General features: G+C 43.6%; 1 protein-coding gene and 1 long non-coding RNA gene across 2 annotated transcripts in view; one reads left to right on the top strand and one right to left on the bottom strand.

Annotated features, from left to right (window-relative positions):
* Cap2 (cyclase associated actin cytoskeleton regulatory protein 2) overlaps positions 1–15118 on the bottom strand; it is a 127818-nt gene that overhangs the window by 13797 nt on the left and 98903 nt on the right. The window contains exon 8 of the mRNA XM_078020577.1: positions 20–209. Coding sequence (XP_077876703.1) covers positions 20–209 — 190 coding nt within the window. The remainder of the gene's footprint in view (positions 1–19; positions 210–15118) is intronic.
* LOC144366379 (uncharacterized) lies at positions 8847–11540 on the top strand. Its single transcript, XR_013425467.1, has 3 exons — positions 8847–9566; positions 9915–10027; positions 11309–11540. It is a non-coding gene; the product is annotated as an uncharacterized LOC144366379 (long non-coding RNA).

Here is a 15118-nt window from a genome sequence, read left to right as displayed (position 1 = left end):
TGGGGTCTCATGTGCTCACCTTTGGTGATGGCTTCTCCCTGGTTAAGCTGGGCAAACAAAGCCGAACGAGAAGGAGAGGACTCCTCTCTTCTGCCTTCGTTCTCAAAAAGTGGAGGTGGTCCTGGGGGAGGCGGTGGAGGAGGAGGTGGCGGGAGGCCAGGCCCAGAAGAGAGGACAGAAAACGCCGACGCCGTGGTCGCTACGGGACCCTGCGGAAGGCAGAGGAGGGGGCTGCCCTGGGCCTGGGGCCTGCTGGGGTGTGGCCAGAGTTCCCCAGAGCCTGCTGCCGGAGAGGGAGTGGGGCTGAGGACCCCCAGGGGCCCCCCAGGCGTAAGGGTGCTGCGTGGGTCTGTTCAGGATCCTGGATGGAGGCAGGGCCTGCCTGGGGACCTGACGGTCAGTAGAATCTGCATGTCCAGGAGCCCACTGCCAACTCAGGCCAACAAGGCCACATTCACAAGTTCACGTCCAACGCTCAGGATAGGAAAAGAACTGGACCTTGGCCAATTCAGAGTCCTAAGGGGAAAAGTGGTCCAGCTGATAAAATTAGCTTTACAGGGACACTGGAAACTGCAGCCACCCAGGACAGAGAGGACGAGAAGGGGGGAAGGTGAAAAATAACCCAGGGTTCCTAATGTTTTTGAACTTTTCTTCCCCCCAGTATTAGGGATGGAACTCAGGGGCGGTTATCCCCGGAGGCACATCCCCAGCCCTTTTTACTTTTTTGTTTTGAGACAGAGTCTCACCAAGTTGCTTAGGACCTCACCAAATTGCTGAGGTTGGCTTTGAACTTTCGCTCCTTCTGCCTCAGCTTTCTGAGCCACTGGGATTACAGACATGCACCACTGCCCCTGGCTGTTTTTTTAACCTTTTTTGAGCAGCTCAAGAGAGAAATACTGAAAATCTTTGGAAATCTTTTTCCACATATACATGCTTCAAATTGACCCCCAAAGACCATATGTGACCTGTCAGATCTGCAGATCGTCTCAGGTAATGACCTGAAGACTAGCAAAGGGCTCTTGGCAGGCAGACCAATCACAGACCAATCAGAGACCAACGGAAACCAGAGCCTTCCCGAGAAAGGGCTGGGCTCATTTTCATCTTCTTTGCTATGTGAAGTGCAACCTTGGTTTCCAATATGGAGGTCCAACGAGGGCAAATGGCAGTCGAGGATGATAGAAAAGGTAACCCAGACATCCAAAGACACCCCAGAAAACCAAAGGCTGAGTGTTGTCTCTGATGTGCAGAAGCTGATCCGAAATAAGAGGTAGGGGGATTTAAAAAAAAAGAAGAACAGAAGAAAGATCAGGGGAGTGGACAAAGGGGAATGAAAGGAAGGGAAGAGGGACCGGATAGAGAAAGAAAGTGGAAGGAATCTGACCAAACTTTCCTAGGTACAGATATACCACAGTGAATATCACCACTGTACACATCCACAGACACTGATTTTGAAAAAAAATATAATAACAAAGATCAGTAGACAGAGGAAAGGGAGCAGGGGGGGAGGAGGGAAGGGAAGAGGGAACTACTGGAGACTGAATTAGAATAAATTATATTCCACGCTTTTATAATTATGTCAAAAGGAATCATATTGTCTTGTATAAAAAGAACCAATAAAACTATATAAAATACATATAAATAATAAAACATATATAATAAAGGATATTTATATATGTATATACACACACACACACACACACACACATATTTTACTTTTAAACCCTGAAGTAGAACTGTTTTATCTATGATAAGAAATCATAAGCCAATTCAACTTTAAGAAGTCAGGATACTTGGGCTGAGGCTGTGGCCCAGCGGGAGAGCACTTGCCTAGCATGTGTGAGGCACTGGGTTTGATCCTCAGCATCACATAAAAAAAATAAATACATAAAATAAAGGTGAGAAAGAAATTTTAAAAAAATCAGGAATCTTAAAATATTGGGAATGATGGAAGTCTGGCCTAGATTCATAGACTTTTAATACAAAATATAATAGGTGAAATATTACATAGGGGTTAATAAACATTAACGAACACAGAACATCCCTTCTTTCACAAACAGCTCAGTATTACCAGGTGCCAAAATTAGTTAGTCTTTGCCTATAATAGTTTTCGAAAACAAGCTCTTTTCATAGTGCTTATAAAATCTCTGTTCAATGTAGAATTACTCTGAAAAGATTCATCTCTTATTCAGAAAGGGTGTTTTTAAAACCCAGCAGGCCGGAAGTCTCGTCTCTTGAAGGTGTCATCGGTAATAAGTTTTTGTTTCTAGGGAAGCAGCCTGACTCCATCAGGATTCTGGGGTCAAGTAGAAAATGATTTCAAGTTCTTGAGACCAACCAATTTTTCCCCAGCATCTACACAATTTTCTATCATGTCACTGGGGTGCAATTTGAGAATCTGCTTTGAATCACAAACAGCATATAATGCAAGCTTTATGCATCAAATGACATTCCAGTCCTCAGTTACAGACACGAGAAACCACTTCTGCTCATAAGCCTGTAATAATTCATATAGCCGTGGAGGGAACAGATCCCCACACCACCCCCCTGCAACTCTGCAGCTTTACTGATCTCCTATTTTGTGGACAGGGGACATGATACTGGCTCCTAAATTTTAGAATGATTTAGATGGTTCTTTGGCTCTCAGAATGAACTTCTCTCCACAAGCCAGTAAAAGACTTGGAAACTGATAAGCCACGTAGTCAGCTTTTTGGAATTTTGTTGCTTTTATGTGATTGACCCAGGACAGCAGACAGATGATTTACTGTGACAGATGTGGAAAACAAAAGTCAAAAGAAAGCGGGACCCTGGGACCTGTTGGAACGCCGCATCACATGCTCTCAGGAATCCCGGCCACCAGTAGCAGCCACACCAACGGGAATCCCAGCCTGACACTGAATCTCAAGGCATCCTAATGAGAAAAAGGGGCAATCAATGGTCCAGGAAGGGATGGCCTGAGAATTATGGGAAGTCTAGTATGTACTAAGCACCGATCATTTTCATTTATTTAGTGAATATTTAATGCTTAGTAATAACAGTCTTTATGCCAGGGGTTCTGAAGCTTGTCTGAACATTAGAAGCATCTGGGATCTTTTGACATCCTCCAAGCCCAGGCCACTGTGCACAGACACTCTCTGGGGGATGGGGTTGGGTAGCACCTGTCCTCTGAAGCTCCCTCAGTGATTCCAAGGCGCATCTTCAGGACTACCGCTCTGTCCTATGTGCTGAGATTAACCTTAATCACAACATTCTTACCAGGACTATTGAAATCCTTCAAACATAAAGCAGAGAATCAGAGAGGTTGTTGAAATTCCATAATAAAGCCACCAGCTCATGGCAGAGACATAATTCATGAGTGTATCTGCTTGATTCCAAAGCCTTCTGAGAAATCCTTTATGTTGTATTTAGATTTTGAAAAAGTCACTAGTCAATGGGCTGGGATTGTGGCTCAGTGGCAGAGCCCTTACGTCTCAAGTATGAGGCACTGGGTTTGATCCTCAGCACCACATCTACACAAATAAATAAAATAAAGGTATTGTGTCCATCTACAACTAAAACAAATTTTTAAAAAGTCACTAGTCCAATGAAACACCAGAGGTATGCATTGCCTTGACATGTATGTAGAGTTGCATTTGAGCTTCTGATTAGAGGATTGGGGTGCTGGAGGTGGCATGTGAAGTTCAGCTTAGTTTTTATATCCACCCTTACTCTATTGCTCTAACATCTTAGCAGCTGATCAGCTCCTACAGCTGACTCTGGAACCAGACTCCAACATATAAGGCCATAAGATCCCTTGGGTGGACATAAGTCAGGCTTGATGTTGGTCTTGCTGTGACTTGGTGCCCTGGTTCTCGCCTTAATTTATGATTCCTAAATATCCACTGGTTCCAGTAGTGGGGTCCTCATGCCCAAGTCCTGGCTGGCTAACTGGTGCTCACATTGCTCCAGCATGGGGTCTTGCTCTCCTCCTGGGGACTGGAAATTGAAGGGCACCATCCTTAGCGGTGACATACCTGGTTGTCTAGACTGGATGGGGATGAGTGCCTCAGGTCAGGGCCTGGAGGATCAGTCTCCACTAAGGGATCCACAGCTTCTTGTTCACATTGGGCCAAAGAGAATGGAACTCAAGGAGAGAGGGCGGAGTTTGTATCTTTGAATTGGAGTTAGGACCACCTAGAGGTACAGGAGGATAATCCCTGGTGGGCAAACCTTAGGAATGAGCCAATAGCACCTGCCCCAGGGGCCTGAGAGGATGACCCTTGACAGGGTTCCTTCCCTGCTGGGCACCATGGAGGTCCTGAGAAACTGCGTTCATTTCTTTTAAAAAAAAAAAGTCTTCTTATTTTTAAAATTGTGATTGGTTCTTTTTAGTTATACATGACAGTAGAATCTATCTTGATATAATTATACAAGCATGGGTTATATCTTATTCTAATTAGGACCCTATTCTTGTGGATGTACACGATGGTGGGATTCACCGTGGTATTTTCATAAATGTACGTAGGAAAATTATGTCAGATTCATTCCACTGTCTTTTCTTTTCCTTCCCTTCATTACCCTTTGTTTAAGCTACTGAACTTCTAATCCCTCCAGCTCCCTTATTGTGGGTTAGCTTCTACCTACTACTGAAAACATTTGACCCTTGGTTTTTGCGGATTGGCTTATTTCATTTAGCACAATAGTCTCCAGATCCATCCATTGGCAAATGTCATAAAGACATTCTTTTTTTTTTTATAGATGAATAATATTCCATTGAGTATATATGCCACATTTTCTTTACCCATCTATCTGTTGAAGGGCACCTACATTGGTTCCATAGCTTGGTTATTGTGGATTGAGCTGCTATAAACACTGATGTGGCACATAACTATAGTAGGCTGATTTTTAAATCCTTAGCACAGTATTGGGACAGCTGGGTCATATGGTGATTCCATTCTTAGTTTTTTGAGGAATCTCCATACTGCTTTCCAGAGTGGTTGCACCAATTCGCTTGCTTTCGTTTCTCTGAATGGAGGCTACAGGTCAGATCTGCACATGTAGAATAAACAAGGGTTTTTAATGAGACAACTTGTTTAATTGCAAATTATTTGAATATTTCTTGTCCTTCTCAAAGAAGGCTTTCCTTAATTCTTTTTTCTACAATATGTCTTACTCTAACAATCACTTTCATTTTATCGCCGCAGTATAAAAGCTTACATTTTAGTGCTTGAAACCTAGGATAATGATGTCATGTGACTTGCACAAGGTCAAGGTCACAGAGCTGGCAAAGCCAGGCTGAGAGCTGAATGGAGTATCCTGCTGTAGGAACTCAGGGAGAGAGACTTAACTCTGCTGAAGCAGCAATGACCCGCACACAAATGCTTTTTTTTTTAAAAAAAAACTTCTTTATAATGTTGATAAAATGAGTCTTTTAAGTGTCTTAGAGACATAGATTGGGGACAATTGAAAAAGACATTCTATTAAAGTCATGTAACAATGGCTTACAAGTTAAAAAGAAAAAAGGAAAAAGAAAAGCAGCACACTTAGGATTTTAAATGGCCATATTCACAGTGCAAAAGTTCACTTATGTTGCAAGAACACAGCACAAAACGTAAAAATGCTGCTTTTAAGGTCTATTAAGACTAATTTTGAGAGCAGATGTTTGATTATATACTTTTTTTTTTTCCTGGTACAAAGACTTTTTTAAAAGTTAATGTACTGCAAATCCCCTTCTCTAAATTAATTTCATTGTCCTGGGAACAGCTGCTTCTTCTGTTTTTAAATATATGAACTGTAAAATAATGAAGCCATTGTAAGCAGCACACATGGAAAGTTGATAATTTTTGGTGACATATACTATATATAATACAGTTGTACACTGACGCGCACTGTAATTTGTTTTCATTACAAGCTACTTCTCGAAATAATTACTAATCATTTTATTACTTTAGAATTTAGATTTTATTATGAAGGAAAAATTGCTTCTGCTTCGTAAATGGAGTCTCCATATTGCTTTGCTGGTGGTAATTGTATATATAATTAACAATCCACTTTTATTCCCTTCTCCCCAGCATAAACACTTGTCTTAATTATCCAGTTAATTCAGGTGCAGTCCACATTTGGATTTAATCAAGCTATAAAAATTGCTCCAACTATCCCTTCTGTTGAGTTCATGGAAAGTAAGACCAAAAGGGCACTTTTCAGGGGGTCCGAGGCCAGAGGAGGGGCTGCTGTGGTACAGGCCTAAACTGTACCTCGGAGGGCTTTGTAGAGTTCTTTATCCTGCAAGAAGAGACCGAGGGGACTTAAGCAGGGAAGAAACATATATATATATAAATGACATTCACCACTGACTTTAAGAGTAGGCCAGGCCAGGTGTAGTGGTGCACGCCTGTGGTCGCAGTAGCTCAGGAGGCTGAGGCAAGAGAATCTCAAGTTCAAAGCCAGCCTCAGCAAAGGTGAGGCACTAAGCAACTCAGTAAGACTCTGACTCTAAATAAAATACAAAATAGGGCTGGGATGTGGCTCAGTGGTTGAGTGCCCCTGAGTTCAATCCCCAGTAGTGCCGCCCCCCCCCCTGCCCCCGCCCCGCCTCTACAAAAAAAAGAATTGGCCAGGCCATCAATGTCTTGATTGGTATTTTTACAAATTTTTAAAAAGCAAAACCAATAAAATAAAAGTATCATGGAATAATTTCATGAAACGGGTGGACTATGTTGCCCACGAGCCTTTGCTAGGATCTTTTCTATGAAACTAGCCCAGTGATGATGATATTTTGAGGCACCTGTCCTTAAGTATTTGTGAAAATCGTAGATAAAGCCACAGAAGTCAAACAGCTGACATGCAGTGGTGTCTGTGGGTCCCTCCCACCCCGTCACCTGTCCCTCTGGGACACACACTCAGGTCCCTCCAGTTTCTGGGTCAGATTCTCTCCTTATCCACTGCTGAACCATCTGGGCTCAACAGTCACCTCTTTACCATTAATGATCTCCAGGTGACAGTGACAAGTGACCTGTGCCCAATCATAAAAAGTTTAAAAGTCACAAGGCCCTTACAACCACAAATACACTTACATCTTCACACTCTAACCACAGGAGCTCACTGTGTTTTACAATAACTTTTTTTTTTTTTAGTTGTCCATGGACTTTTATTTTATTTATATGCGGTGCTGAGAATCAAACCCAGCACCTCACACATGCAAGGCATGCGCTCTGCCACTGAATCACAACCCCAGCCCTACGATAATGTTTTAACAAAATGCCGTTAATTAATTTTTTCAAAGGCAAAGAATCCCAAATGACCTGGAACAATGTAACACAGAAACCAACAGGGTGTGAACCTCTCAGACTCCAATAGGAGCAAGTGATGCACAGAAAGAACCATCAGTTTCAGAAACACTGGCAACGACTTTAAACACACAAACCAGAAGCCTCACAGCAAAATAAGTAAATAAATAAATAAATCAAAGTTCACAGATTCACAATTTGGGTTTCATGTTTTAGATATCAAAACTACTTTTTTTCTATTTTCTGCCAGCCCAACGGACACATTTCCAAGGGTGTCAACCTCTATAAGAACCTGCAGATTTTACATTCATATCTATATCACGCTTTCCTGGCAAGATCACCGTAATCAAGAGAGACGACTGTGCAGAAACTGACAGATGATCATCCTGAACAACTGTCCGCCAAAGTGAATGGAGGACTTTAAGTCTCTATTCTTCTTATTTGCATCACTTTTTAGAATTTTGAGACTTCTTCTCTTCTGCCAATGGAAACAAAATTCCTGGGAACATTTCCAAGAAAACAGGACTGCCAATAATGCCATAATGAAGTCCTGTGCTATGCTTCAACAGTATGTTTATTAATAATTTTAAGAATGTTAACTTGGGGACCATTTCCCACTTCATCTATGGAAAGGGAACACGGTGGAATAGCAGGTTCCCATAGAAACGCCAATAGCATTTTATAGGTAATCAACGTAAAAAGCTGGCCCCACAACGACTAAGGTCACGTGGGCCTGTTACCTTCAGTTTGCTTCCCAGGCAAAGCTCCAGATGCCCTTCCCCCAGACGGAAAAGCAAAGGTCATTAAAAACCCAAATCTCAGGGTTTCAGAGATGATTTCTGAACGTTTCCCTCTTCCCCGTCCCTCCCACCTTCCTGTGCTCTCTGAATGTGGCTCCTTTGATGAGGTGGAAGGACCAGGTTTGACGGTAGATGAGAAGATGAAAAGAAAGAAGAAATAAACTCACTCCAGAGAAGTGACAGCCTGGGAGAGACAAACAGCCCACCTTAGTGTCTCAGCCACTGACTTAGTGATTCTCTGCTTGTGGGCCAGTTGATCTATACAGATGTGTCCTTTCCAAAAATGTAGGTGGTGACTTCTGTTTGACATGCCCAAAGTAGAAACTTACATTTTTTTTAGTTGTAGTTGGACACAATTTCTTTATTTTATTCATTTATCTTTAAGTGGTGCTGAGGGTCGAACCCAGTGCCTCACACAAGCGAGACGCATGCTCTACCGCTGAGCCCCAACCCCAACCCCAAAGTAGAAATTTTCCATATAAGCGGACCAAGCCCTCGAAACAGAGGCCAGAAGAATACACGGGACACAGTGTCATTAGCTCAAGTGATCCAGATGTTCCGTGAACATCGTCTTGGTAAGCAGCCTTAATGATTAGTTTGGCCTTGCTTTGCGGCTGATATCTGGACCAAATCTGGAATTTCTAGATTGTCTTTTCCTCTTTTCTGTCAGCAATGGCAACTTGAAAATACAATTTCTCATGAAAAAAAAAAGAGATAAAATTAAATTTTCCATGGGAAAACTTTGCAGAGTTAAAGATAGCAGAGTTTCCCCATCAAAGAGACCAACTTCAGAGAGCCAACAGTTATATAAAGACTGAGAGTGGCATGTGGCTTGAATTAGCTGGACAACTACTTCATTTGGATAGGAGAGCTTAAGTCTGAATACCCTGAGTTCAAGTTTTTGTTTTTCTTTGGATTTTAGGGTCATAAAGAAACTGTTGTACTTTTTTCAAATTATCCATGGTTGGTAAATGGTCGGGGTGAAGGCAAAGGAAAAATAGTTGCTGTTGGAAAGACTATTTATATTAGGTTTTGTATTACATAATGTATCTGAATGGATTTTATTTACCCAAGAAAAAAATTCTTTTAAATGAAAATAACCAAGAAGAACCAAGTTCCTGAGCTTTATCAGTGAGGCACACTAAGTTAGAGGGACTGTTGACTCAACGTCGGTTCCAAAGTTCACAGGAAAAGGTCAGATGGTGCTTAGACCTAGGCAAGGGACTGCGATTAGTTCCACTGACATCAAAGGTAGACTCAATGAACTGTGGCCAGGGCTTGCCTCTGTGCTCTGTCTTATGAAGGTTTTATTTTACCTTTAGAAGGCAGTCTGTCTTTCCTTCCTGTATTTTCTTAAGAAATCCTTTTTGCTTAATCTAATACCAGCTTCTGCTTCTTTTGTCAGTCCTCCCAAGATGGGAGGCAGCGGTGGCCAGGGGAAGGAACAGGGGAGGTGTCCTTGACCTGCAAGAGGATGCCCCGTCCATGCCACTGCCATCACTGAGTAAGTAAAGGCCTGGTTTTTACCTGGTTCTTCAACAATGGACATGGAGTCAACATTTTGCAGATTTCATTGCCAAGCAATGTGATCACAGATGAGTGCTTTTGATCCATCAAACGTGTGTGGACGTCATCGGTTTCTAAGGCCCTGGGGCAGTCACTGCTGCAGATCTCAGGTTCAACTGAGCTCATGGCCTCAACGGAGAGAGTTCTGTGGTCCCAGACGCTTGGCTCTTGGTTTTTGAGTCTTCACTAAGACCTGACTTGGTTTGGAAAGCTCTTCCCCAATTTACTATCTGGACAACTCTCTGGTACCCTTCAAGCTCAACTCAAATGCTTCTTCTTTTTATAGGTTTTACAAAGCTCTTCCAAGAGGAATTCCCTCTTTCTCTAGACAGGGCCCATCAGGACTCTCTCGGGACACTTCTCATTATATCCTCATCATCTGTCTGGCTGTGAATTCAGGTTTGGTCATCTTTGGAGCCAGTATCTCTTGTTACTCTTTTTTTGGTGCCAGGGATTGAACTCAGGGATGCTCAACGACGGAGCCACATCCCCAGCCCTTTTTATATTTTATTTAGAGATAGTCTCTCATAAGTTGCTGAGGCTGGCTTTAAACTTTTGATCCTCTTGCCTGTAATCTGCTGGGATTACAGGTGTGCGCCACCAGACCCGGCTTTGTTACACACCTTAATGCCACCAGTGATGGGCACAATGCCCGAAACACAGAATTGCCTCCTAAATATTGACTGATGTGAATAAATTACTGCTTTACAAGGGAGAAAGTGCTCAGGGAAGTACAAACTCTAAGAAGTGCTCTGGAGCTTTGGAGGTGAGCACGGGTAACTCCGGCTTGGGGCAGGCATGGTGATGAGCACGGCTCAGAGAAGCTTCTAGAAAGAAGGCTGATTTAAACAGAGCTGGCAGGGTGGTAAGATCCCACACCAGGAAGCCAGAGGAAGGGATGCCAGGAGCAGGGGACGTGAGCGCCGTCCTGTTAAGGATCCCATGCAATCTCAGAGCACTCAGCGCTGTCCTTCGGAAGACCACCGATGCTGCAGACATTCAGGGAAACCACTGTCCCTTGGCGACAAGGTGAGGATGGCCTCCAGGCCTGTACGGAAACGTGCACACCAGACGTCACCAGTGCACCCCCGCTCTGCCCCTTTGGGCTGAAAAGGGTATTGTTTGAATCCGTTCCTCTCTAAAGGAGTCCTTGATGGATTGGGGCCATTTAAAAAGATAAAACTTGTTGTTGAGGGAGGATGAGAATCTCCCACCCCCCAGTGACGAGGGTGGGCTACAGCTTTCTCTGCCAGGGCCCTTTCTCCCTAGGGGTGGGGGGTGAGATGCACAAAGTCTCGTAGCCCTGGCAGCGTCCCGGGAGGGCCAGTCTTCAGCGGTGGGGGATCTGGGGAGCAAAAGCCAAGGGATGGACCAGAGGCCTGGTGCATCTGTGATGAGGGAAAACCCAGATGCCCAGAGCCAGGTGCACTAGCTCCAGGGTGGACATGGCTGAGTGTGTCTTCTAGGGGTACATGTACGGGACGCCTGGCCCCAGTGTGGCCATGTCGAGGGGAGGGGTTTAGAGAGAGGCAGTGAGGTTACAGGGGACACTAGGAGGGATTAATTAACGTAACCTTTTGGGGTGAGTGGGTTTCCACAAGTATAGGTGTGGCACAAAGAGTGAGCCGGATCCCTGAATCCTCTGACTTCCTGTTACACCATGTAATCGCCCTCTTGTAGGCACTCTCTTCATGATGACATCTGCCATGCTGTAATGCAACCAAGGAGGCCCTCACCAGAGTTCAAACAGAGGGGGCTGCTGGATTTTGGACTTTTTGGCCTTCAGAAGTGTGAGACCAATAAACTTCTTTGCTTTATAAAGCCTCTAGCCTCAGGTGTTTAATTATAGCAACAGAACTGGATCAAAACACATCTTCTGCTCTGAGGTGGGGAGCATCACTCCCTGTCTATTTACACCACAACCTCCTGATAATCCTAGGAGTAGGTAAAGGAGACAATGGGCAAGAGGACATCCTCAGCTACTCTGTGGACTTCAACATTATAAACACATCTTATTAAAATATTCTCAGGGTAATGATTTAAATAAATTAGAAATGTGTATTAACTTCCTAGCCCTTATGTCTAGAGAGTATGAGTTCATAGTTATAAAACAACAACAAAAAACTAGTCAATAAAATAACCTCAACTGTTAGATTAGGCAGTTTTAAAAGCTTCTCCTGTTTTGATTTATGGAGAGAGAGAGAGAGGCTTAAATACTCTAAAAATACTTACACATTCTTATCAACAATCACTAAACTCAAAGTTATTTATGTGATAATAGAAATAGTTCTAAATGTAAAACATTTAGAGTTTATAGTCCTGCTAACCCTAAAGGATCGTTTATGAAATTCTAGTTATTTGACTGTTTTTGACCTACGCTACTGAAGGTATAGCACAGATCAAAATAAAAATCCACAAATGATTCCAAAGCTTTGGAGCAAAAATTGGAGCTATAAATAATCATCCCTCAAATTAGACCATTGGCCTGTAAATAATCAAGAGATCATTACGTGAAAACTCGGTACTCCTGAATTCTACAGCCGGATCTACCTCGAACTCTCCACAGGCCCTCTCTGAGGTCACTGCTAACAAGACAGTCGAGGACGATGACAGCCCTTTAGAATCTTGTCCTTCCCAGGCCACCAGGTGCACATCAGTGGCCACACCACCTTTCCTTCAGCTTTGAGGCCACTGATTCTTCCAGTTCTCCCTTCCCTCTCTCTCCCTTGTCTCCTTGACAGGGTCGCCCCCACCTCTACATGACGGTGCCCAGGGTTTTATTCTCTCCCTTCATCTCTTTTTCTGCCTTCTCCTCTAGTTACCTGTCATCTCCAGGCAGATGATTCCCAGCGTGTGAATCCGGGGCTCCCCGAGTGGGTCCTAGACCTGCCCCTCCACCTCTGCCTCTGGATGGAGTCTCAGCTGCCCCCCAAGCACCACCTTCAATACCCAAACCAAGGGCCTATTTCTTCGTGGCCCTTCCTGCCTCCCAGGAGTCTAATGAGTAAAGTTCGTTTTCCAGCATAACTTTGTGTTGTTGATATTTATTTACGTACTACAAGACTTTTCAGAGGTGAAATAATTAGATGATGAGAGGTGTAACCCGATTGGTGGATTAATCCACAGATATCGGTTATGGGTAGGGCATGGCCGGAAGAGGTAGGTCACGGGGACATGCCTTTGGGGTATACATTTGGTCCCTGAGCTGCTTTCCTCGGACACACGCTGCGGCTCTGATGTTCTGCCTCACCTCGGGCCTGGGCAATGGAGTCGGCCAGCTGCGGGCTTGACCTCTGAAACTGTGAGCCAAAATAAACGTTCCCTCCTCTTTAAGTGGCTCTGGCCAGGTATTTTGGTCACAGTGACACGAAGATGACTAACACATGTACTGCAACAGAAAAATGCTGCTGATTAATAGCAGAAATTGTAAAATAAGGCCCGACATGTGCTTTGTACCTGGTAGGGAGCCAACTAATGGTTATTATGTAAATGAATTGCTAAATAAATTACTAAAAAGGAATAATCTCCCCGTAACAGCTCCTTTGGCTCAACTGAAATATACAAGGGCTGTACCTTTCAAGCTGTACTCTATGTAAAAACCTCCCGGGCACCTTGTAAACTGGCAGGGTCCGATGCAGGAGGCCTGCCGTGGGGCTGAGATTCTGCGTGTCTAACAAGCGCCCAGACTGCGATTGGCCAAGAACCACCCTGGTGGAGCGTGGGAGTATCTAGAACACGCCAGCACTGTGCTTGTCTCTAACACTGCAGACCCCCTTCCTTCCTGCTGCACTGTTCCTGTCTTCTGCAGCTAGAACACAAGAGACGGGGTCGAGAATTGCATCCTGGGTGTCACGTACCATCTTTGTATCCTCAGCACCCTGCCCACGCTCAGTGCACAGCAGGAGTTTCAGCATGGCTGGCTTAGCTAGGTGGTCTCTTTCAGGCAGAACTCAAGACCCTTTCCAGCCTCATGCTATTATCTGTGTACTTTGGGGACTCTGTTGCTTAGCAACGTGGTGCACTGCAGAGCTTTGGTCCTTTCCCCTCGTGACTGTGGGGCTGACTGGGAGCTATGTGGCTGCTGCTTCCTGGCATCTCAAGGGAGGGTCCTAGAGCTCCCTGCTACCCGGGAAAGATCCATGTGCAAAATGCCAAGTGTGGTTTCTACCATGCCTTCTGCCTTTGCACCACGATAGGGTTAAAAAATCGTAAGTCAGGCCATTGTAAGTCAGGGAACGGTTTGTAATTGGTTACCCAAAGCTCCATAAAGGGGTGGAAAGTACATTTAACACAGCTGTGGTCAAGGACAATGGTGAGAGCCACTCTGCGGGCAGATCAGAAGAGGACAGTGGTGGACTTTGTGAACCAGACAAAGGACATCCCACGGGGGCTTTGCCCATTCACACTGGTTAACAAACCCAAGGCAGGGGTTTAGCATAAGGGCCAAATGAAAACTCCGATATAAAGGGCAAGAGGGAGCCAGAGAGACCAGGCAACTTGAAAACTTACCAGATATACATATTTCATGACACGCTACCGAGTCTACATTATTTATAAGAAGTCAGGATACCCTCTGGCTGAGTTTTAATTTGATCAAAAGCAAACTGTTTATCTTTTGCTTTGTTAATGGACATTTAGCCTTTACGTTGAGAAATAAGCTGAAAGAATACCTGGAAGAAAAGAAATGATCTCGTGTCTTGCTTTGGGAAATTTATTATTATTATTATTATTATTATTATTATTATTATTTTGACTATTATTTTAAGCAGCCTAATAATTTGCATTTGCCTGGATGTTAAGTCAGGGCAGACAACAATTAGCATACATAAAAATTAACATTTTTTTAAAACTCACATTTCTAACCCTAAGCACTATATCACTATATAAGACTTTGCATGCATTCATCTATGTATAGTTTTATTCTATTCTACGGATAATTACACCCTAATTGTTCCTCAAGTTAAAGTAATTCAGACATACATGAAAAGACAGACGTACGTCGACAAGTTTAACACCAGAAAAATTAATAAAATGATCACAATTATCCTATCTGTGGAATTCTTTTCATGTTCCATTTCTGGTTCAATTCACGAAGAACAGACCGGTTTGAATACCAACCAGACAATTCATCAAAAAAAAAAATCAATTGTTTTGGTAATTGTGAAGACTAGGCCTTCATCTTTCATCGTTAGTCATCTGACTTGAAAGGACTGCCAATGAGTATTACAAATCTGACCCAATTTGGGTGATAAATTCCAGCCTCTCTACTGGGTTTCTGCCCAAAGATTGATCTCTTCAATAAAATGTATTTGAACTTTGGCACTAAAGAAATGGCTTCTGTTGGTCTGAAAGGGAAAGAATGAAGAGCTGGGGTCATTTCGGGTGGAGGGTCCTTCCGGTTCACAGTTGGCCTCAGGTTGAAGAAAAGCCCACAGAAATGAGTAGATTCCATTTACCACCGCAGATGCGTTCAGAAATTCCAGAAGGATT

This window comes from Ictidomys tridecemlineatus, chromosome 8, assembly GCF_052094955.1.
Source record: "Ictidomys tridecemlineatus isolate mIctTri1 chromosome 8, mIctTri1.hap1, whole genome shotgun sequence".
In the NCBI taxonomy this organism is placed as follows: Eukaryota; Metazoa; Chordata; class Mammalia; order Rodentia; family Sciuridae; genus Ictidomys; species Ictidomys tridecemlineatus.
The sequence above is the reverse complement of the archived record's forward strand: the minus strand, read 5'-3'. Positions and strand labels throughout refer to the sequence as shown.